The 14,525-nt window shown below is 61.4% G+C and overlaps 2 protein-coding genes across 7 annotated transcripts in view; one reads left to right on the top strand and one right to left on the bottom strand.

The window, feature by feature from the left end:
* The first annotated feature begins 308 nt into the window (after nt 1–308).
* On the top strand, nt 309–10,028 carry CAPN12 (calpain 12). The gene is made up of 21 exons (XM_045532095.1): nt 309–545; nt 888–957; nt 1,097–1,215; nt 1,397–1,530; nt 2,208–2,376; nt 3,079–3,153; nt 3,224–3,309; nt 3,380–3,454; nt 4,037–4,200; nt 4,278–4,507; nt 4,898–4,909; nt 5,012–5,220; nt 5,410–5,452; nt 5,533–5,592; nt 5,961–6,018; nt 6,418–6,488; nt 6,592–6,654; nt 7,268–7,346; nt 9,136–9,252; nt 9,351–9,409; nt 9,497–10,028. Exons 1-21 carry the CDS (start codon nt 309–311, stop codon nt 9,521–9,523), a joined length of 2,157 nt encoding a protein of 718 aa, XP_045388051.1. The 3' UTR covers nt 9,524–10,028.
* A 709-nt stretch (nt 10,029–10,737) lies between these two features.
* Nucleotides 10,738–14,525, bottom strand: part of ACTN4 (actinin alpha 4) — a 70,719-nt gene continuing 66,931 nt past the window's right edge. For 4 of the 6 annotated variants that reach the window (XM_045532090.1, XM_045532089.1, XM_045532091.1 and 1 more), the window contains 5 exons: nt 13,894–14,073; nt 13,178–13,324; nt 12,374–12,454; nt 11,268–11,426; nt 10,738–11,133 (listed from right to left, as the gene is read on the bottom strand). In XM_045532090.1, coding sequence (XP_045388046.1) covers nt 10,975–11,133; nt 11,268–11,426; nt 12,374–12,454; nt 13,178–13,324; nt 13,894–14,073 — 726 coding nt within the window. In that variant the 3' untranslated portion in view covers nt 10,738–10,974. Of the gene's footprint in view, nt 11,134–11,267; nt 11,427–12,014; nt 12,081–12,373; nt 12,455–13,177; nt 13,325–13,893; nt 14,074–14,525 lie in introns of all 6 variants that reach the window. The other 2 variants (XM_045532094.1, XM_045532093.1) reach the window with 2 other exon arrangements.

The raw sequence follows: 14,525 nt of genomic DNA on the forward strand, positions 1-14,525 counted from the left end.
ACCTCCTTCTTCACACTCCCACAGCGGCAGCCGGTCCTCCCTCAGCTCTGCCCACCTTCCCTCCTGCTGCTGGCCAAGCCCATTAAGCTGCTACCCTGGCCACAACTGAAGGCCCCACGCCCCAGGGAGGAAACCACTGAAGAGGCGTCCCTGCTCCCTGGCACCCCAAACCGTCAATTAGTATTAACGAGGGAAGGCTCCTCACGGCCTAAAGACCCCCATCGAGGCTCAGATGGAAGTGAGGCCCCACCCCCGTGACTCAGGAGGTTAAAGGGCTTGGGGCCTGCCTGTGAGTCCAGAGTGTCCTGATGGCGTGTGGCAGCGGGAGGGTCACCATCCAGCTGGTGGGCGAGGAGGCAGGGGCTGGAGCCAGCGGCCTGCAGCTCTTTCGGGGCCAGAGATATGAGGCGATCCGGGCGGCCTGCCTGGATTCGGGGATCCTGTTCCGAGACCCTCATTTCCCTGCAGGCCCTGATGCCCTCGGCTACGACCAGCTGGGGCCGGACTCGGAGAAGGCCAAAGGGGTGAAATGGATGCGGCCCCGTGTAAGTTGCGGCCAGGGGCCTGGACCCCCGGCTCTGAGGGAGGCAGTGGGAAGGGCTGGGAATGGGACCCCCGGCTCTGAGGGAGGCAGTGGGAAGGGCTGGGAATGGGACCCCCGGGTCTGAGGGAGGAGGGGGCTACTGTGGGGCTGGTTTAGCACAGGCTCAGCCTTCCAGGGCTTGGGGAGGCCCAGGGAAGCCAAGCCCTTGCCCCCAGGCTTTGCAGCCTCTCCCGGCTCTTTACTCTGGGGCTGTGGGGGGGCAGGAGGGGACACAGGTGTCTCACCCCCCAGTGGCTCCTTCCCTTGCTTTCCTGCGCTGAGCCCCGGAACCCCTCACCCCCAGGAGTTCTGCGCTGAGCCCCAGTTCATCTGTGAAGATATGAGCCGAACGGACGTGTGTCAGGGGAGACTGGGTGAGACCCCTGAACCCATCTTGAGCCCTCGGATCCTGCAGATTTCCACTGGGAACCCTGATAGCTCTGCCCCTCGGTCTCCCCTGGGTCTCTCATCTGCTTCTTTCCGTCCTCACCCAATCCCAGCCTTTCCTCCCAGGTAACTGCTGGTTCCTTGCGGCCGCCGCCTCCCTCACGCTCCACCCCCGACTCCTGAGCCGCGTGGTCCCTCCTGGACAGGGCTTCCAAAGTGGCTACGCAGGCATCTTCCACTTCCAGGTATAGCTCAGTTCCTCTGTCCGTGCCTCAGTTTCCCCCACGGTGACACGGTGGTATGGATTTCCTAGCTGACCTTACCCCCTTGGGGCTGTAATTCCTGGACTCTGGGACTGGTCCGGTGGGGCCCAGGTGGGGCTGGAGGTTGGGAGCCGAGCCCAGGCCCTGCCCTTTCTCCCGCCAGCTCTGGCAGTTTGGCCGCTGGGTGGACGTCGTGGTGGACGACAGGCTGCCCGTGCGTGAGGGGAAGCTGATGTTTGTGCGCTCGGAGCAGCGGAACGAGTTCTGGGCCCCGCTCCTGGAAAAGGCCTATGCCAAGTGAGGACCCCAATCCCCCCAGCTGCAGCCCAAGCCCCAGCAACGGCCCCAAGCCACACGGGCCCCTGGAGTCCCCTAAGCTCTGGAATCCTCCGAGGATCCCAGACCAAGTGACAGCCCCCAGAGCCCTAATGTCACAACATCCCCTAAGGACCCTTAAACACCTCTATCGAGATTTCACATAAAGTGTTTCTGGGGGCCCACCAACCACCCATAATTTATAAGGACCCTGAATCTCATGTAACAGACCCTAGAGGCCCCAAATCTGAGATCTGTCCCCTCAGGGAACCTGTAATCTCAGAAAACCTCTCCCACTCCATTGAGAATCCAAAGCACCCCCAAAATGTTGAGTGTAATCCTGGGGCAAGGCAGAGATTCAAGGCTCCATTCTGAGGCTCTGAAACCCCTGACCGGGCCCTGTAGGGGTTACCCCCAAAGCAGAAATCTCCCAGAAACAAAGTTTTAGACCCCCAAACCCAAACTGCACAGTCCCGGTGGCCCCAGGGACCACAGGCCCAATTTGCACAGCCTTCTAGTGTGGGCCACGGTTCCTCACCTCGCGCATCTGAAAATTTGGGGGATAGCCCCTGGGGATCCCACACTCTGGGCTAGAGACCCCAGATCCCGGGTGGCCCAAGATGTGGCGCCTCAACTCTTACCTGGCTCTGCCCCCACAGGCTCCATGGCTCCTATGAGGTGATGCGAGGCGGCCACATGAATGAGGCTTTCGTGGACTTCACGGGCGGCGTGGGTGAGGTGCTCTATCTGAGGCAAAACACCTCCGGCCTCTTCTCTGCCGTGCGTCGCGCCCTGGCCAAGGAGTCCCTTGTAGGCGCCACTGCCCTGGTGAGAGTCTAACTTGTACTTGGGCTGGTTCCACTGGAACCTGAGCAGTCAGGGCTTGGACAGGGGTGCTTGTTGTGTCCCTCTCTTCTCAGCTGCTCTTATTGGCTTATTCTCTCTCTCAAATCAAACTGGCATAAGTCAGAAGGAAATTTGTGTGCTTTCATAACATTGCAAGCTTCAGGCGTAGCTGGATCCAGGTGCTCAGAATGTTGCAAGTGTGTTTTCCCATTCTTCTGCGTTAGCTTTGCTCTCTCAGACAGGCTTCCCTCGTGGGCATAAAAGGGTCCCCCATAGCTGCAGGTGTCACCCCCCCACCCCAGGGGTTTTTAAGAAAAGTGTCTCTTTCTGAGAATCTCAGCAAAAGTCCCAGGATTGACTCTCATGGGCTTAGCTTGGGTCCTGTGTTCATCTCTAACCCCATCACACCCTCATGCATTCACTGAGTTGGTCTAACTCACTCGTTTACTTAGTCCCCTGCTGGGTTACTGGTTCTGTCTTTGGTGTCTTTCTGCCTCTGTCTGTTCTGTCTTTCTCTCTCCTCTTTCCATCTATTTTTTGTCTCTTACCCTCTCCCTCTCTGGCCTTCACTCGCCAACCCCGGCAGCCTCTGAGCCCTGGTAAGGCAGAAGGTCAGGGGGCAGGGAGGAGCAGCTACCCTCCTGTCCCTCACCTCGGCCTCGCCGTCCCCTGTCTTTTGCCCAGAGCGATCAGGGCGAATACCGCACAGAAGACGGGCTGGTGAAGGGGCACGCGTATTCAGTCACAGGCACACACAAGGTGAGTGTCCGCCGTGGGAGGGCTGGCGGGGATGTCCAGGCACCACCCTCACTGACGGGGCTGCCGTCAGGTGTCCCTGGGCTTCACCAAGGTGCGACTGCTGCGGCTGCGGAACCCATGGGGTCGCGTGGAGTGGACTGGGGCCTGGAGCGACAGGTGCGATGGGTGTGGGGTGGGTGCAGGGCTCAGCCCCACCTGCGCATGCCTCACACCCCAGTCTCTCCAGCTGCCGGCGCTGGGACGCACTCCCCGACGAGTGGCGAGACGCCCTGCTCGTGAGGAAGGAGGACGGCGAGTTCTGGTCGGTGCATCGGGGTCCCAGCTCCGCCTCTGGGAGGGACACTGGGCCAGGGGCTCAAGGAGAGACAAGTCCTGCTTGAAGGGCGATGAGGGAAGTCCATGAGGATGGGAGAAGCTGTGCATAGTGGTGGCAATTTGGTGTCAGGTTCCATTTGGAGTAGTCAGAGAAGAACGTGGACTAACGCTAGGGGGTCTGGAGCCACAGTAACGTTCAGGGGCTGAGAGGGATGGCCAGTATTTAGGGCAACGGAGGGAGGCTTGGTGATATTTGGGGCATTTCTTGAGATTTGGCAGTGTTGGGGGCTGAAGGACGTGAGTCTGAGGGCCTTGACAGTTGGATTTGAAAGCAATTTGATGACACTTGGGGGCAGCTTGTGCATCTTGGCAATTTGTGGGGAATTTGAGGACCCGAGGGCTCAGCCATTTGGGGGTCATGTCTGGAGACAGAGCGGTGCTTGGCAATATTTACAGAACGTGCGGGGTTTTGTGACTTGGAGGTCATTACTGGGGTCCTGAGCTACTTGGGGACCAGGGACCCCAGCCTGGTAGGGCTGGGCAGTGCGTGACTGTGGCCCCTGTCCAGGATGGAGCTGCAGGACTTCCTCCACCACTTTGACACCGTGCAGATCTGCTCGCTGAGCCCCGAGGTGCTGGGCCCCAGCCCCGCCGGAGGCGGCTGGCACATCCACACCTTCCAGGGCCGCTGGGTGCGCGGCTTCAACGCTGGTGGGAGCCAGCCGACTGCTGGTGAGGTCTCGGGGGGCCCTGAGAGGCAGGCTCAGGGGGCTGTGGCAGGCCAGGGACCCCTCTTTCTCCTCTGTTAGAAACCTTCTGGACCAACCCCCAGTTCCGGCTGACGCTGCTGGAGCCTGATGAGGAGGATGAGGACGAGGAAGGGCCCTGGGGGGGCTGGGGGGCAGCAGGGGCGCGGGGCCCAGCACCCGGGGGCCACACGCCCAAGTGCACGGTCCTCCTGTCACTCATCCAGCGAAACCGGCGGCACCTGAGGGCCAAGGGCCTCACTTACCTCACCGTGGGCTTCCACGTGTTCCGGGTGAGGCCCCGGCCCAGCTGAGGCCTGAGCACACCGGCGGGGTGGGGGCCAAGGGGACGCCAAGGGGTGGTGGGGAGAGGGCCGGGCGGGGTTCCCGAGAGGGAGCCAAGGGAATCCGAGGGAGAGGCTAGGGTGGGGACAGAGGCTGGGGGTCAGAAAGGCCAGAGGTGACCAAGGAGACAGGAAGTGCTGAGGGCACGGATGGGGGAGGGAAGTGGTGGGGAGGGGTCAGCAGCGAGGGCCTGGGTTGGGGACTGGGGATAGAGGTTTCAGTAGACGGTCCAGTAGGAGGGAAGAAGGAACGGGGGCCAGGGGGCAAGGAGGGGACTCAGGGCAGTGGCCGCCTCTCCCCTGCCCCTGACTGACTCCTCCTGCTCTTCCTCCTGACAGATTCCAGACGAGGTGAGCCTGAGGGCCCCGGGCCCCTCCCTGCGCAGGGGGCATGGCGGGCTCGGCCGAGGGTGAGCTTGGCCGGGCCGTGGTCTCTCCCCGCCTTGTCCCCAGCTGCTGGGCCTCTGGGACTCCCCGCGCAGCCGCGCCCTCCTGCCCCGGCTGCTGCGCGCCGACCGCTCGCCCTTCTGCGCCCGCCGCGACGTGAGTCGCCGCTGCCGCCTGCGCCCCGGCCACTACCTGGTGGTGCCGAGCGCCGCCCGCGCCGGCGACGAGGCTGACTTCACACTGCGCGTCTTCTCCGAGCGCCACCACACTGCCGTGTGAGCCCCGGGGACCCCCACCCCCACCGACCTGCTTCCCTGGCCCGCCTGGACCCTGCCTTCCGCCCCGCAACCGCCAGTCCCGCGGGGCGGGCGTGAGCCCAGGGCCCCAGGGGCCGGGCCTAGCTCCCACCCCAGCCCCAGCGGGGGGCGAGCGGCGCCCTCCCCATCTCTGTCTGTGATTCGCAGGGAGATCGACGACGCCATCAGCGCCGACCTGCGGGTGCTCCAGGTGGGGGCTGCCGGGGAGGGACACGCTGGTTGGGGGAGGGCTGGTGGCTGGAGCTGAATGTCCCCCTCCCCGCGCCGCAGGGCCCCCACGTGCCCCTGGAGCTGGGCTTGGAGCTGCTGTTTGCGGAGCTGGCTGGAGAGGTGAGGAGGGGGGCCTGGGCGAGGGCCCTTCCTCACTCAGGGGTGTCACTTTGATTTAAGCCCTCCCTCCCTCCCTCTCGAGCTTAAATCTCCTGACCTCCTTTTCTAGAAATGCTCATGGCTCTTCCCTGCCTCAGGGACTTCACCTAATCAGTCCCTTAACACTGCCCTTGCCCTCCGGGCTCAGGCCTCACCTTCCCAAGGTGCCCTCCTCTCCAGGTTCTCCCGGCTCAGGCCTGTCACAGCCCTGTCACAGCCCTGTCTACTCTGGGGCTGGGGCTGTCCCCCCTGCTGGGCGGCCTTCCCAGCACAGGGCCTGGCCCAGCGGGGTTGGGTAGGTGGCCTCACTCTGCACCTTCCCTGACCAGGAGGAAGAGCTCGATGCCCCGCAGCTCCAGGCCTTGTTGAGTGTCGCCCTGGAGCCTGGTGAGCTGGTTGGGGGTGGGGGGAGGTTCTTGCAGCCAGACCCCCGGTGTGTGCTAATGCAGATGCGGCTGGGAGTCAGGCCATGGGAGGCCTGGGCTCAGCCTGGCAGAGTCTCCCTGCATGTGGGTCCCAGCGGGTCCCCCTCTGGCTGCCATGGCCACCCACAAGCTCCCTTCCTCTGAGGGGCAGGATGTGTAGCTGCCTTGAGCGCACAGGCTGGGATCCCCTGGCTGGAATCGGATCCCAGGCCTGTTAGTCACAGCAGTCACTGGCTGGCTGTGCCTCAGTTTCTGTAAAATGGGGAAAGCAGTAACGTCGACTTCAGGGAGTTATGTCCACAAAGCCCTTACGGTGGTGGCCGGCATGCAGGAAGCGCTGTGTGTTTGATTTTTCCTGTAGCCAGGGCCCGCACCCGAACCCCGGGAGAGATTGGGCTCAGGACCTGCGAGCAGCTGCTGCAGTGTTTTGGGGTACGTGGGGGACAATGCCTGGGTGGGAGGGATGGGTTGGGCATGTTGGGGTCTCTGTTCCCCTTCTGGGGACATTGACCATAACCAAAGCCCCCACCCCCAGCACGGGGGAAGCCTGGCCCTGCACCACTTCCAACAGCTCTGGGGCCGCCTCCTGGAGTGGCAGGTAAGGTGGAGGGAGAGGCACCTTTACTAACTAAGGGAGGTGGGCACCCTGGGGGCTTGCAGGTCCCAGGGAGCAAGTGGGAACTGGACCACCCTACGCTGACTTGGAGTGATCCAGCTCTGATGTCCCTGCCCCATCCACCCCTCTGTGGTCCCTGTATGGGCACTAAATAGCTGAGGGATTGAGAGCACAGCCTCTGGGGCCTGGGTTAGAATCTCAGCTCTCTGCTCAGTCCCCTTCTGGCTGTGTAACCACAGGCAAGTCACCTTCCCTCTGAGGGGCCTTTGCTCGACTACCAGTGGGGGCTCTGGATCCCTGTGGGAGGAAATGGTCAAAGGCCCCTCCATACTAATCGCAGCGATGAGGCGCTACTTACTGAACCTCACTGAGCCCTCTGTGGGTAGAATCTCAGAGTCCTCAGGAGCCTGTGCACCGCGCTGCTATTCCCAAGTTACAGACCCAGGAACCGGAAGTCCAAAGTGGTTAGGCTGCTTGCCTGGGGCCCACAACCAGAAGAAAGGGATTCTGGAAGTCCCCTTTGCAGCCCTCCTCAGGGTGCCCGGTCGGTGCTCAGGAGCCTGGGCGGTGAGATTGACTTACACCTCCTGCCCAGGCCATATTCGACAAGTTCGATGAGGATGCCTCTGGAACGATGAACTCCTACGAGCTGCGGCTGGCATTGAATGCAGCAGGTGTGGACAGGGGTCCTGGGGTGGTCATGGGGACAGGGCCCGTCCCCCTTTCTATCCCATTGTCTTAGCCTGCCCACTTAGCTGTGGCCATCCACAAGGCCCACACCTTAGTTCCTTGCCAGTTCCTGGCAAAGACTAGGTGACCCTGAAAGAGGCCAAAATGGGGAATTGGGTAGAAATCCTAAGTGGGGTGAGGACGCGAGAGGGGGATGGGCCGGGGAGGCTGCTGGGGAAGGAGAGGCCCTCCAGGAAGGGGAAGATTGGGAGCTGCTGTCTGAAAGGCCCAGGCCCCCCGGGCAGTGTGGTAGAATGCTCTGGAATCTGCTGAGCTTGGGTCAAAACCCTCACTCTACTGACCTACTCTTGGGGTGGCCGTGGGCGGATATACGACTCCATCTCCTTGAGCCTCTGGTTCCCTTTCCTTGCAATGGCTGATACGTGGGCGGTGGGAGGAGCCTGCGGAAGGCTGTGCACACTTCGTGCTGGGGGCTGCAGCTTTCGGTACTGAAGGCCACAGCACAGCCCGAAGGGCCAGCAGCTTCTGCTGCAGGGCTGTTCTGGAGCGCTAGAACAGGCCTGCTGCATTTGTGTGAAAGTGCAGCACCCTAACCAAGTGAGCCAGAGAGAAATGCTCCTCATAGGCTCTGAAGCAAATCGGGAAATGCGGGAGCGGAGGGGGGTTTGGAGGCTGCAGTCACAACATGGAGCTCCCAGATCCCTGACCTCACTCCCAGGCTAAGACTCTGTCCCTGTACCATAGAGGGAGCCATGGGCAGATGGGGGAGCTTTAGGGTGACTGTGACCGAGTTGGGGAGCCAGTGGGGAGGGTTTGTGAATGTGAGACCCAGAGTTGGGTGGTCAAGTGTCCAGGGATGTGTAACAAGAGTCCAAGCCAGGGAGGGGCCGCTGGGAGGCTTGTGGTCACACGTCCAGCACCGCTGCTTGCCTGGGACACACCAGGAGTTGATCTGGGCAGAAGAAAACTGGTCAAGTGCTCCCGAGAATTTCTTAAATGGGAATTCCAATGGGGTCAGCCGAGGGACTCTGGGCTCCTCCTCAGGTCCTTTGACCCCCTCTGGTGGGGTTTCCTGCAGCCCTGGGCACAGCATCTGCCACCTGAGGGCAGACGAAGGCAAGGGAGAGTGACCCGGGGCAGGTCCCACAGCCAGGAAGAGGCTGCCTGACCTCCTGTCAAGCAGAGCCCAGCACCCGGCACTTAAACATGAAGGAATGGTGGAAGCTCGTGAAATTGCCCTTGGACTGTTTATCTGGCTGTGTGGCGGATGAAGGAGGAGAGGTCATCAGGCGACCTTGAGTCTTGGAAGGGGTCAAGAACCATTGTTTGGGGCTTTTAAAAACCTCTGTTAAGATTTCACAGCAGAGACGGTTTCTAAAGTTTAGAAACCGTCTCTGATGTGCAATAGAAAGAAACTGACTCTACCTGGGACCGACAAAAATGTTCTTGCTGCACAGAAATATCCCCCAGTGCGCGGGAGCGGGGAGAAAAGCCCTGCAGGATTTAGAGGAATAATACTGACACGTACAGTCGCCAGGTGCCAGACACTGTGTTGAAGGTCTCCCTCCATGTAACAACCCACTTAATGGTCACACAACCCTATGGGGTCTGGGGCTTTTATCGTTCCCACTTGATGGATGGGGAAACTGAGCCCCAGAGAAGTGAAAGGAAAAGACTGTAGTCACAAAGCTCAATGGGGCAGAGCTGGGATTTGATGCCCGTGGGGTCAGTGGCATCCCTGGGACAGGAGTTCACAGGAACCGCCTCCCCCAGGCTTCCACCTGAACAACCAGCTGACCCAGGCCCTCACCAGCCGCTACCGGGACAGCCGTCTACGTGTGGACTTTGAGCGATTCGTGTCCTGTGCGGCCCAGCTCACCTGCATCTTCCGTGAGTGCCACCCTTGGCACCGTGGGGCACAGGGAGGCTGTCTCCCACGGCTAGGGGACTGGGGGTGGTGGGCACTCACCCTGCCCCTCTCTGAACAGGCCACTGCAGCCAGCACCTGGATGGGGGTGAGGGGGTCATCTGCCTGACCCACAGACAGGTGAGCCCAGGCTGGAGGGATGAGCGGGCTCAGGCACGATCCCGGGAGACCCTGCCTCAAGCCTGCTGTCTCCCTTCCCTTGCCCAGTGGATGGAGGTGGCCACCTTCGCCTAGGACCCCAGGAAGGGGACACCTGCAGCTCGGGGCAGGGGAGCTGCACAAGACCGCCCTGCCCTGCCCTGCCCGGCACCAGGTGAAGCTCTGACTGGGGCTAGCCGGCCGGGGGTTGGCTGCCGGCCCCACTGCTGGCTGGGTGACGTCTCTGCACCGTGTCCTCCCCTGGACTCGGGACGGCAGCAGCACCTTTCTTGTGCAGACCGCACAAGCTAGTCCATGGTGCCGGCCCCTGCTCTAAGCAAGGATCCCCAGTAGCACCTTCTTAGTTTGCCATACTAACGGGCCCAGGGATCATGGCCCCACCTTGTTCTGGGAAGACATGTTCTGCCCTTGCTCTCCGGGAAGTAGGGAATGGAGATAGGACAGAGAAATGAGGACACTGTGGGAATCCTTAAAAATATTACATGTTTTATTATCCTGTTCCCAGAGGGTGGTTTATCCAGAAACCAAGAAAAAAAAATCAATCAGAATAAACTAAAAAAAAAAAAAAAGGGGGGGGGGGCAGACAAAACCCTCAACTACCAGGCAGCCAGGCCAGCTGCCCACCTCCATCTCCGGAGGGTCCCCAGAGACCCAAGCCCAACGGCAAACAAAGGGAAATCAGGAAGGGCGGGAGGGCAGCAGATCAGCTATGTCTTCATTACGAGAGCAAGAGACGGCAGAGAGATGTTGCTAGGTGAATATATATTTATATAATAAATCCGTAAGTTAATAAAGTAAATAGTAATTCTCTGAAAGTTTTTAATTTTTTTTATAGTTTTTTTTTATAGGGTTTTTTTGTGGATTTTTTTCCCCCCTCTTTTTTTGGTCCTTAGAAAATCTGAGACACGTGAGTCCAGACAAAGCAAGGCCCGGGCTGGCTGGAGTGGGGGGAGGGGCCTGGTCTGCCAGCCCCCTTTCTCTGCTGCAGAAAGTGGGTGCAGAGCAGGGCCCTCCTCCTGGCCATCCAAGTCGGAGCGGGGAGTGGGTGTGGCGCCCTCTGCTGGACCCTTCGCAGGGCCCAGGCGGTTCCTGGACAAGGCACATGGGGCTTTGGCCTGGATGTGGGAGGCCTCGCAGGGGAAGGGTGGGGGATGCAAGGGACTGGGGTGCGGAGGGGACCTGCTTTGTTGGGGGGATCCACTATCCCCTCCACACAGGTTAAAAAAAAACAGAACACATCATATATATCTACCAGACCAGAAGCACTAACCCCAAAAAGTCTCCCTGACGCCTGCCTGGTGGCAGGGGAAGAACCCGCTGGCCACCCACCAGAGAGGAGAGAGCCTGCCCCAGCCCTGCGCTGCCACCTGCCCACCCCAAGAGGACTGCCAGAGAGTGCTTTGCATAGATACAGAGTCGGAGGAATCGGGGCTGTGGAGGCCCACACTGTGGGGAGGGGCAGAGGCTGCCGGGCCCCTCCTGGAGGCCGTGAGGAGGGGTGTTCGGTCCGGGTCTCTCTGGGGGCCTCACAGGTCACTCTCGCCGTACAGGGCTGTGGAGAAGGACTTGTAGTCGAGGGCGCCGGGTACGGCGTCAGGGCCCTGGTATGGTGCCATGCGGGCGATGCAGTACTCGGCCTGGTCAGGGGGCAGCTCTCTCCGCAGCTCCTCAGCCGTGATGAAGTTCTGGGGGCGGCAGGCAGGACTCTGAGCTGCTCCCACCCCCACGCTGCCCCCCCCCTCGTGCCCGTCTAGGTGAGATGCCTGCTGCAGGGACCCCTCCAACTGGCCCCTGCGTGCCTCAGAGGGGTCTGGCTCACCTTGTCCCCTGCCAGGACCTTGAAGGAGGCGATGACCTGGTCGGCCGTGTCTGTGTCAGTGGTCTCCCGGGACATGAAGTCGATGAAGGCTTGGAAGGTCACAAGGCCGCTGTGGTTGGGGTCGACCACGCTCATGATGCGGTTGAACTCAGCATCGCCCTGCGAGGTTGGGGGGGGAGGGCACAGCACACGGCATTGGGTAGGGCAGGGGCAGCCAGGCCCACACCGGAGCAGTCTCACAGGAGAGCAGGGCCCAACCTCGCACACCCCTGCCCTGTGTCACCAGCCCACCTCCAGTGGCCTTGGCCCCGGGCAGAGCCTGCGCTGCTCGGGCTACCCCAGGCCGAGGGGCAGGCCCCTCTGCATCCTGCCCTCCCCCTGAAGGGTGGGGAGTTGGAGTCTGGTACCCCTCAGTCCAGGCATACAACTTAGCTCTGGAAGGTGGGGCAGAAAGAGAGAAAAAGAAAGAAAAGGGGGAGAGTGCAAGAGAGCTGTCCCCTCTCTCTGGAGACCTCTAGGGAAGGAGAAGGGGCTCCAGGAGTCATCGAGAGACCCCAGCCCAGCAGGCGCAGCAGAGGCGGAGGCAGGCAAGGCCGAGCTGAGCTGCTTGCTGGGGTGGAGGAGTGTCCGCAAGGACATGGAAGCTCTGGAGGCGTGAAAGGGAAGGGGTGGGGCAGGGGAGGCAGGAGGGGGAGAGGAAGAAAGGAGGAGTTGTTGGAGCGGCAGGGGGAGGCAGAGGCTGCATACCAGGCTGTATCCTGTGGAGATAAGCAGAGCCCTGAAGTCATCGGAGTCCATGCTGCCTGTCTGCTTCTGCTCCGAGGACGCAGGCATAGCAGAGGAGGCCGGGCCCAGAGTAGGCAAGAGGGGCCGCCCCACGTGCACAGCAGGCAGACAGGATAGTGGCAGGGAGCAGGGAAGACAGAGGCCCCGGGAGACCAGGTAAGGGGGAAGGTGTCCAGAGAGACACAGGCAGGGAGGAGGCAAGAGAGCCGTGAAATGGCACACAGGATGGCAGGGGTGGAATGGGAGGAGGGGGAGAGAGAGAAGAGAGAGAGAGAAGAGCAGTTAATGCACAGTCCGCTGGGGCCCAAGGGTGCGTGTACCTGCCGGTCGTTCTCCACGTCGTAGCCCAGGCTGATGAGGCAGGCCTTGAACTCCTCGGGCCCCAGTGCCCCGCCATGGTCCTGCCGGGCCATCCGCAGGCAGGTGTGCGGGAGGGGAGGTGTGGAGACCAGGATGAGGGGCCAGGGCCACATGCAGAGGGCAGGGGGGAAGGGAACACGAGGGGGGAAACACAGAGTTAGAGGTGACATGGACAAGGTGATGATCGGGACAGACGGGGCAGGTGGCGGTGCAGGGCCTTTCATCCTGCCATTGCCAGGACTTGTGGGAGGCAGCAAGGGGCTCTTTTTCTTCAGGGTTTGGGGTATGAGAGGGGACTACACCCAGTCCCGTGAGGACCTCAGGGGCTGCCTGATGGTGCAGAGCTGAGGCTGCACACTCCTACCCACCAAAGCCAGGCAGGTGACACGATAGCCCGGCAGGGTTGGGGGGCTGGGGCAAACCCTGGTGCGCAGAGCCCTCTAAAGGGGCTGCAAGACTAAATCTGAGTTTTAAAATTTTGTATGTGTATGGACCAGGTTCACCAGCCAGGTCTCCAATCCCAGGTGTGCTGGACTCAGTGGCAGGCAGGCAAGGATGCAGCCCCAGAGGGCAGGACCTGGGGTCAGGGTACTGCACAGCCACCCCCTGTCAGTGGCGGGGGCCCTGCCCACCCCTGTGAGCAGTGTGGCAGATGCTCAGCAACTGCGACATGACAAACTGACAGATGCAAAGACAGAGGGGAGCAAGATGGGACGGTGATAACGGGGAGGGAAGACGCCAGAGAGGCAGACGGAGCTACTCACCTTGTCGAAGTGGTTGAAGGATGCCCGGAACTCCTGCATCTGCTCCTGGCTGATGCCCTTGGCGTCCCGGGTGAGGATCTGGTTCTCGACCTCGTTGATGGTGCGGGCGATCGTGGTGAGCAGCTGCTCCCAGCCCACGCGGATGTGCTGGGGGCGGAGAGAGGCATGACCGGGGGCCAGGCAGGGGTGGCGGCGTGCTGTGCTGGACTATCCTCACCGTGGAGCGGGGCCGGGAGGGGACCTGAGGCAGGCCTGCTGAGGACCCTCTTCCAAGGGCCACTCCAGCCCCCCTCATCTGCATATGGGGGACACAGGGCCCTGCTGCCGCTGCAGCATGCTTCCCAGCGACAATGCAGCGGGGGGCACAGACCCAAGATGCTTGTGCCAGGATCCACGTGGAAACTCTTAGAGGCCTGTTGCTCAGTGTTTAGCAACTGGCCTTCTGGGGGAAGAAGCGAAAACACCAGCCCTGGCCTGCGGCATCTGTGGGTTTGCATGGCGTAAGCACTCGCACCGTGGATGGTTTCGAGCTACCAACGTGATACCAGCTCGAGCAAGCCTGGCATGTTAACCCTCCGCGAGCCGGGGTGCTGACCTGGCACACGCCAGCAGGGGCTGGGCCTCACATGAGGCTGACACTGCTAAGCCCACAGAGGGCAAATGTCACCCCTCCCTGGTAATGTTGCACAGTGAGACCCCGCCGTGGCTGGGCTCACCTCCATGGTGTAGTTGGTGTGTTTGTTGTCGAAGATGAGGGCCTCCTGGATGAGCTGGTGCTGCTGCTCCAACAGGTCCAGGTTGGGCTTGTAGTCCACGATGCTGCGCTCGTACTGCTTCAGGTGGCTCAGCTGGTCCTCCAGGGTCCCGTTCATCTCGATAGAGATGCGTCCAATTTCCTAGAGAGGGCGGGTACCGCCGGGCAGGGTGAGGCTCCTGGACCCTCTGCCACCACAGGCCACCCCCAAGCCTCGCCTGCTGCTGGCCCGCCCCCCGCCCTCCCCTGCCAGGGCCCCCTCCAGCCTGGGGCCTTTGCCCGTGGGTCCCCTGGGCAGGAAGGCCCATCCCCTCCCGTCCTGCCCTCTCGTGTAAAAATAGTCATAACGGGGAATCTTTCTGTGCCAAGAGCTCCACACAGCCAGCCTCACTCTACCTTTGACCTCCCCGTGAGACTCAGGACTGTGACAGGCCATGATTGCAGATGTGAAAACTGAGGCTCAGGGAGGGCAACTGATCCCGGTAAGAGGCAGAGTCGGGATTTGACCACACGCACCCCAGGCCCTCAGCTCCCAGCAGCCGCACACACTGAGTAGCCAGCACTGAACCTCGAGGCTGGCCTGTGTGGCACCCA

The sequence above is a fragment of the Lemur catta genome, chromosome 19, assembly GCF_020740605.2.
Source record: "Lemur catta isolate mLemCat1 chromosome 19, mLemCat1.pri, whole genome shotgun sequence".
Taxonomy (NCBI): Eukaryota; Metazoa; Chordata; class Mammalia; order Primates; family Lemuridae; genus Lemur; species Lemur catta.

Bases quoted from the DNA above. Each gene is read 5' to 3' on its own strand.
- CAPN12 (XM_045532095.1), top strand. From the start codon at position 309: ATGGCGTGTGGCAGCGGGAGGGTCACCATCCAGCTGGTGGGCGAGGAG. The intron at 6,489-6,591 runs GTACGTGGGGGA...CCCCACCCCCAG, and splicing joins AGCTGCTGCAGTGTTTTGGG to CACGGGGGAAGCCTGGCCCT. The intron at 9,253-9,350 runs GTGAGTGCCACC...CTCTCTGAACAG, and splicing joins CCAGCTCACCTGCATCTTCC to GCCACTGCAGCCAGCACCTG.